This window comes from Brassica napus, chromosome C5, assembly GCF_020379485.1.
Source record: "Brassica napus cultivar Da-Ae chromosome C5, Da-Ae, whole genome shotgun sequence".
Classification (NCBI taxonomy): Eukaryota; Viridiplantae; Streptophyta; class Magnoliopsida; order Brassicales; family Brassicaceae; genus Brassica; species Brassica napus.
Window position 1 is genome coordinate 45,685,817 of NC_063448.1, and position 8,266 is coordinate 45,694,082.

Genomic DNA, 8,266 nt, shown 5'->3' on the forward strand with positions numbered 1-8,266 from the left:
CCGAGGAAATTCCGACGGAATTCCGACGGACAAAACTAGTTCGTCGGAATTTCCTCGGAATTTTGTAAAATCCCCCAACGGCTCTCCAACGGCTATAATATTTCCTCGGAATTCATCGGTTTTTTCCGAGGAACAGAGTTTTCCTCGGAATTTCCTCGGAATATTCCGACGGACTGTAGTTTCCTCGGAATTCCGTCGGTATATTCCGAGGAAATTCCGAGGAAACCAAATTTTGTGTTTCCTCGGAATTTCCTCGGAAATTCCTCGGTATATTCCGAGGATTTCATTTTCCGTCGGAATGTCCGTCAGAATATCGCTGTTTTCTTGTAGTGTAAGTATTATACGCCATCACCTCATTGAAGGTCTAAAAGATCAGTACATCACGATGGAAAATCCACTAGAACTTTGGGATGCTTTACAGCATAAATATGATCACCAGAAAACGGTGTTACTTCCAAAGGCTAGAAACGACTGGGAGAATCTTAGATTCTTGGATTATAAGTCGGTGGATGAGTACAATTCAGTCTTATTTAAGACGATCTCGATGCTGAGACTTTGTGGTGAAGTAGTAACCGAAGAAGAGTTACTTGAGAAGACTTACTCTACATTCCATTCATCGAATGTAATACTGCAACAGCAGTACAAAATGAAAGACTTCGCCACATATACTGATCAGATCTCGTGCCTGCTTCTGGCCAAGGCAAACAATGAGCTCCTGATGAAGAACAGTGAAGCTAGACCTGTTGGAACAGCACCATTACCTGAAGCTAATGAGGTTGAAAAGAAAGAACCCAACGAGTGCAATTACGTCCAAAACAATAAGAGATCACACGGCAATGGCCGTGGTGGTTACAAGGGGCGTGGCAGTGACAATTACTCGAACAGCCGAGACAACTACTCGACCGGCCGGAAAGGAAACCACTATAGCCGTGGTCGTGGTTCCAATTATGGCAGTGGCCGAGGTAGTTATGGCCGTGGTTGAGGCGGCATATCCAAACCGTCTTACTCGACCAAATCCGTTTGTCACAGATGTAGAATGGGAAATCATTGGGCCAAGAACTGTAGAACCCCTAAGCACTTATGTGAGCTCTACCAAGAAAGTTTGAAGAACAAGAACCCGGAGGCTCACATGGTTCACGATTCCGGATATGAGGCCGGTAATGATTCCGACATTGCTAAAGATGACCAGATGGACTTTGAGACTTCTGATTGTCTCAAGGACTAAATTTCGATACGACTTGTCTTATTGCTTTATGTTTTGCTTTGATGTTTCACGATTTTATATATATAATAAGAATTGATTTTGAATTCATTATCTTGCCTGATCTTACTTGAACATATAAATGATTTTAAAGAGTTGCCTAAAGGGCATAAAACCAAGTAAGAAATCATGAATGGGTATAGTAAGCATAGTAAAGAAACTATGGCTAAGGCATTGCCTTAAAAGGCATTATACACACCCAAAAGAACATGTGACCGTTGAAGTTATAATGTATGGTTTCCAAGTAGAAACAATGGGTAAGGAAGGAAACAAATTTCTTTAGATTTTAAGAAGAAAAACGCCTAAGACCTTGAAAGAAAGTGGTCAAGACTATACATATGATCTCTACTGATCAAAACTATGCTACAGATCAGTATGATAAAGAGGCAAGAGATGTGGTAACCATATTGAGATAACACAACGAAATTTTACACTATATGACATGATAGGATTAGCCATCCTAAAGTCTAAACTTGATGCAAAGATTGAAAAGGCACAGAGTTATCCTGTAAGAGATCTCACGTTGTGAAACATGTACACAAAGGGAAACTCATTAGGCTTAATTGTCCCAACAACCACGACCTTATAGTATGGTCATGAGGGGGAGAGAGGATAAACCCATGATCAATACTACAAGTTCGTGTACCACTATGGTCTAAGACCATGTTATATGGCTCGGTCATTACTCGGCCATAAAGGACCATTCCTCGGCCGTAGAGGCCATGATACAAACGGCCAAACCGAAGAGGCCATTACTCGGCCGAAGAGACTATGTTATGGTCGACTGCAAAGACCATCACCTATAAACGGCTTGGCCACGACTTGGCCATGACTTGGCTCTATATAGTGCAGGCTTGGCCGCATATAAGCTATTACCTATAAGTTATCGGCCATGTAAGCCATTACCTATAAGGATAAGACTATAAAGTCTATAAGCTTGGGGACATTATGAATTTACATGTATAGAATGATAATATGCATCAGGCCATATAAGTGAGCATAGATATTCCTATCTCAGATTGAATACGGGTCATAAAACCAGACATACACCATCTTAAGAGATTTTGAATAAACCACCACATACATACATGTGCCGTCTAAAGATGGAACCTCAGAAGAGGATTGGGAATATATAAGAATAGGATCTTCTCCACAAAATAAAAAGGACCGAGAGCCAAAACATGGGTGATCAAATAGTGGCCAAGTAAGGATTGCATGAAACAAATGAATCCGAATATTAAAGGAGAAAGATTATAAGCTTGATAAAGAATGTCAAAAGTACGAATGGTTTTTACCATCACTGTTTTGGCAAAGATCCTCGGACTATACATTATGATTTAAGACGTCCAAAGAAAGATTATATAAAGCTAGCTAATTGAGAAGCTAATCGAAATGCCAGACACTGACCCGAGAAATGACTAACCAGCTTAGCACCAAATGAATGTCCTAGAAGAGACATAATCAAGTTGCTATAGAGTTTATACAAGATAGACCAAGTGTTCCATAAGATAAAGGAATCTCGGATAGAAAAGAATGGTGCATAGAATACAGATCCGAGATTATAAGAGAAACCATACCAGACATTGAGAAAAGGCTGCGCAGCTACACATCTAAGGTACCAAACCATGTAGTCTTGGGACGCCAAACTACTAGGTAATAAAGGTCCTGGATAATAAGATCTCAAATCTATAGATCATGTCTGGAACATAATGGAACCACATGAAAGTGTCGACACACACACACATTTGTATAAAGATACATAAAGTTATAGCACTTGAACATAAAGAGATGAACGAGGATCATGAACCCAAGAAAGAGTACTCATACAATCATAAAAGATCATAGAGATTAGAAAAGATAAGACGTGGAGGTTCAAAGTATTTAAAAGAGAGATGGGCGTATTGGCCATATACATATACAGAAACGCCATCTGATCAACCAATGAAATAGATGGATCTTGTGAGAAGTAAAGAAACCTTGAGAGACGTACATGATGTAAAGGTGTTCATGTTTTCCTACTAACATCATTCGATTATAACTTGTTATACAAGGTACTCACAGAGATCAAAGGAACAAATTATAAGGAGAAAAACTCCTATGTGGTGGATGCTGCTACAGATTTTCGAAATTGACAATGGTCTGGTCATAAGAAAGAAATTAGATACAAATGATGTAGTAAGCAGCGTGTGGATCACTGGATAAGATGAAAGAACAGCTTCGTTCCTAAGCTGATTCATGGACTGAAACATAAAGCGGCTGCATATATTATGTAAAAGAAATTGATCACGCATGATCATTGATCTTGGAGTTGTATAAAAGACAATCCAATACAGTCCATATATTTGAAATTCCTTGTGATTATACTAAACCTAAAAGAGGTTAGTAGACATAGAATAAATCTATGTGGGTGTCCGACCAAAAGCGTCCGGCCCCGGCCCTTCAAACTCAAGATGTCCGACTCTGTCCGTCTAAGGGCGTCCGACTCTTCAGCAAAGAAGGTCTGGCTCTTCTACTAGACGCGTCCGGCTTTTAAGACTAAAAGGCGTCTAGCCCTTCTTCTTGATCACGGGCTAGTAGAGACAAAATATCAACCGGATACAAATGTATTGTAGTCCATAAGCTTGTGAGAGCCGAGATCTATGACCTAATAATATATATTTCAGTGTGTGATATAATCCACAGTAACAGAGGTCATGAGACACCATCAAGAGATGGATAAAGGACTACAATGTCCAAGATAGATATGGTACTGCCTAAGGCAAAGAAATCGATGTCCACATCTATGAGAGTGTTCGGCCGCAGAGCCATAATAAGAGATTATAAACTCACAGCAATGATCATTGATCTTGAACACTCATGAGACAAGTAGTGGACATGTATAGAAGAGGTCTATGATCCAGACATGGATCGGCCAGATCGAGACATAGGTTCATGATAACCATGTCTAGTACATTGTCCATAAGTTTTTGTCCGATCAAAGTAAAGAGTTAACAGTAGACGATCACGTCTAGACTATGGACACATGCAAACACGATTTGGAAAGACCCGATAGTGATCCCCGAGAACAATATGGTTCACATTATTGAGCACACATGCTTTACCGGGACACTCGATGTCAAAGGACATGAGAAACGACCTAAGAAGTCGAAGTGGTCTAATTACGGTTCAGTAATGAAACTGGCCGATTACTCTCATCCTGTACATACAGGAAATATCACGCACCAAGATGCGTAGAATGTAGAACCTACACTGAGGTTCACATCAGGGGGAGTAGTGCGTGTTGTACTCTTTTTCCTTCATCATGGTTTTGTCCTACTGGGTTTTCCTGATAAGATTTTAATGAGGCAACATGAAGCGTACTACAAATCCTGTATGGTTATGGTATCCAAGGGGGAGTGTTATAAATCATGGAGTGGATTGCCATTAACCAGACCCGGCCCAAGACCGGCCCAATACCTAGAAGATGGAGAGATGGCGGAAGCCCTAGAGAGAGGAGAGAGAGAGCCGACTTCAGGAGAGAGAAAGGCGGCCACAAAGCTTGGAGAAAAGGAAACCCTTTTCCTTTTCCTAGTAGATGTAATCTTTCCATTATTATGTATTAGTAATTTTCGTAATCCTAGTGAGTTTAGGTTTTGGATACTTTCCATTTATCTTCATCTTGTAATCCTTATATAAAGGAACCCCCTTGATCATTAATAAGAACACATAAATATTCAGTTTCTAAACTCTCTAATTTACAACATGTCTGTAGTTTTTGTTTTAGTTTTTGGTTTTTGCTTTTGTAAAAATCATTTTTTATCCAATCAAGTTTTAGCTTTTTTAGTTTTTGTTTTTGTAAAAACCATTTCACTTTCCAATCAAGTTTTTTAACAAATAGATTCCCTAAAATTTAGGGAAACTAGTTTTTCAAAATTTCAACCAATTTGTGACGAAAGGCTAAAAACCAATTTTTGTAGGTTTTCAATATAAAAACGAATTTTACTTATTTTGTATAAAATACTATATTTTAGTTAATTAATAATTAAGTAAATAATATTTTCATAAAGATAAAATTCCCATACATTTTTTTATCATTTAAAATTAATGTAAAATAATTTATGTGTTTCATATATGTAAATAAATATAGATAATTTTAGTATTAGTTGTAGCCAATTAATTCTTAATATATATAAATAAATTATTGAATAATATTATTATACATAATAAACAACAACTAAAAATTATAAAATTTAAAATATTTTATTAATACAATTTATTATATTAATTAGAAAAATAGCCATTCAAGTTCTAAAAAATGAAAAATATTTTATGTAATAAAATTTATAAATAGTTTTAAAATTTCAAAATATTTTAATTTTTATAATTTATAGATATTTTATTAATTATATTTAAGTATAACACTTAAAATAAAATAATTTAAAAATTGTGATGTTTTTATTTTAAATAACAGCCACTATATTTTGATAAATTTTGATGGTAATTTTAAAAAATATTATTTTAAAACAATGTATTGCTTATTTTATAAAGCAAAAATCTAAAAATCAAAAACCAAAAACAAAAGCTGAAAATCAAAAACCAAAATCTAAAAGTTAAAAACCAAAAACCAAAATCTAAAACCAAAATCTAAAAACCAAAAACTAATGGAAACAATCATCAGGTTGACAAAAAAAAAAAAAAAAAAGAAACAATCATCACCTAAAATAATCATCAAAAAAACTAATTTTGATTTTTCTTTTAACTGATTCATATAAATTAGACATGTGATTAAGTTCTTTAACAAAACTTTTAAATGATAAATCTCTGTTATTAAAATTTGGTTAAAATTTTAAAATAACAATTTTTGTTTCTCGTTTGAAATGCATTAAGCCTTAGGGATGGGAAAATGAAACGAATCCAAAAATTTGACCGAAACCAATCTGATAAAAATGAATCTGAACCGTTCCGAACCAAACATAAATATTGAATAGATCTTGTTTTATGGTATTTTGGGTTATGAGTTTTATCCGAACCGAACCCAAATGGATATCCAGAAAACCCGAAAATTCAAAATCCCAAATAAGAACTTGTTCCAAAACCGATCTCAATCCCTAATATAAATTCAAAATCCACTAAGATATTATTAAGTACCTAAAATAATTATCTATTACATGAGTATTAACTCAAATACTTGATCTAATATATTTATTTTATTTGGTCAATATAAATATTTAAATGTTTTGACAATTGCATTTGAAGTTAAATTATGAATAAGTTTGATTTTGAAGTTTAAACAATGTTGTTGTTTTTACGTTCATAGAGTTTCTACTTATTAACTTTAACTAGAGATTTTTCCGGGCTAAGCCCGGATTTTTTCCCATATATTTAAATTAAATTTAGATTATTTTAGAATTCATATTTGAATATAAATATTTTATACTTAGACTGATTATGCTATCTAAATTATTAGACAGTCTGAAAGACTTGAAATGTTAATTTTAGTTAAGTTTTCTTGAAGATCATCCTCTGAGTTTGGTGTTGTTTTGTTCAAACTCATGCATTAAACTTGACTCTTATCATGCTTCCGAAGTCTCTAATGATTTGTATTGTGTTGCCAAAGTAAAATTGTGTCACCGATGATGAAGCAAACATTAGCTTCCCTATAAATAAGATGTATTAATGTAAACTCAGAGAGATTGATTTGTATGAACTTGTTGTTTATTCACGTCTTATGTTACACATATATATACGTGCTTGTTACAAGAATATACTCAAGCACAATATCTTCTACAATCCTTATCACAATCTTCTAATGCATATCTCCAACCATCTCGATCCTTATCACCTCAACACTTCTACGTCTACCAAACTGAACCGGACTTATCCATTCTCTACACTCCCCCTCAAGTTGGAGCGTGTAAGTTTCGAACACCCAACTTGTTGAGAAGATAACGAAACTGCGAACTCCCCAAAGCCTTGGTCATTATATCAGCCAGCTGCTCAGTGGTTCGAACGTGTCTCGTGACTATGAGACGATCCTGCACTGCATCCCTTACACTATGACAGTCTGCCTCTATGTGTTTTGTTCTTTCGTGAAACACCGGGTTCTGAGCAATGTACAGCGCCGACTTGCTGTCACAGAACAGCTCCATAGGCTGTTTATGTGCAACTCCCAAGTCTCCAAGAAGCCTCTTCAGCCATTTCAACTCTCGCAGTACCGCAGCCATCGATCTATATTCAGCCTCAGCCGATGAGTGCGACACAATATCTTGTTTTTTAGTCTTCCACGAGACAGGGGAACTTCCCAACAGAACAATATAAGATGACAGTGATCGTCGCGTCTTTGGACATGATGCCCAGTCGGCGTCACAGAAACCTCGAACACGAAGATCACTCGCAGACTTCAGCATGATTCCCTGACCCAGACTACCTTTAAGGTATCGCAACACTCGCACAATTGCATCCCAGTGCACCGCTCTTGGTTTGTGCATTACCTGAGACAACACATGAACCGCATAACTGAGCTCAGGTCTGGTGATTGTGAGATACACCAATCGACCCACGTATCGTCGAAAACGAACCGGATCCGTATAGAATGGTCCATCAGCAGAGAGTAACCGATGGTTCTGTTCCATCGGGGTCGAGGCCGGCTTACAACCAAGGAGACCAGCTTCATTTATTATATCAAGAACATATTTCCGTTGAGATAGAAACATACCCTCAGCACCTCTTGCGATTTCTATGCCCAAGAAATATTTGATTCTACCAAGATCCTTCATCTTAAAGCACTTGCTCAGATGCGTTTTGAACTTCGTCACCATATCCAAGTCGCTTCCCGTGATCACCAAATCGTCCACATAGATGAGCACTCGCAAGCTCTTACCGTTCTTGATGCAGGTGAAGAGTGAATAGTCTGAGTACGACTGCTTGAAACCAGCCTCCTTCAGCGCACTTGTCAGCTTTGCAAACCAACATCTCGGAGCTTGTTTCAAACCGTACAGGGACTTCCTCAGTTTACACACCTTCTTG

The 8,266-nt window shown here is 36.7% G+C and overlaps 1 protein-coding gene across 1 annotated transcript; it reads left to right on the top strand.

Moving 5' to 3' along the window:
• Positions 1-544: 544 nt before the first annotated feature.
• LOC125587297 lies at positions 545-982 on the top strand. The gene has a single exon (XM_048757536.1). The coding sequence runs from the start codon at positions 545-547 to the stop codon at positions 980-982; it is 438 nt and encodes a 145-aa protein (XP_048613493.1).
• Positions 983-8,266: the final 7,284 nt, after the last annotated feature.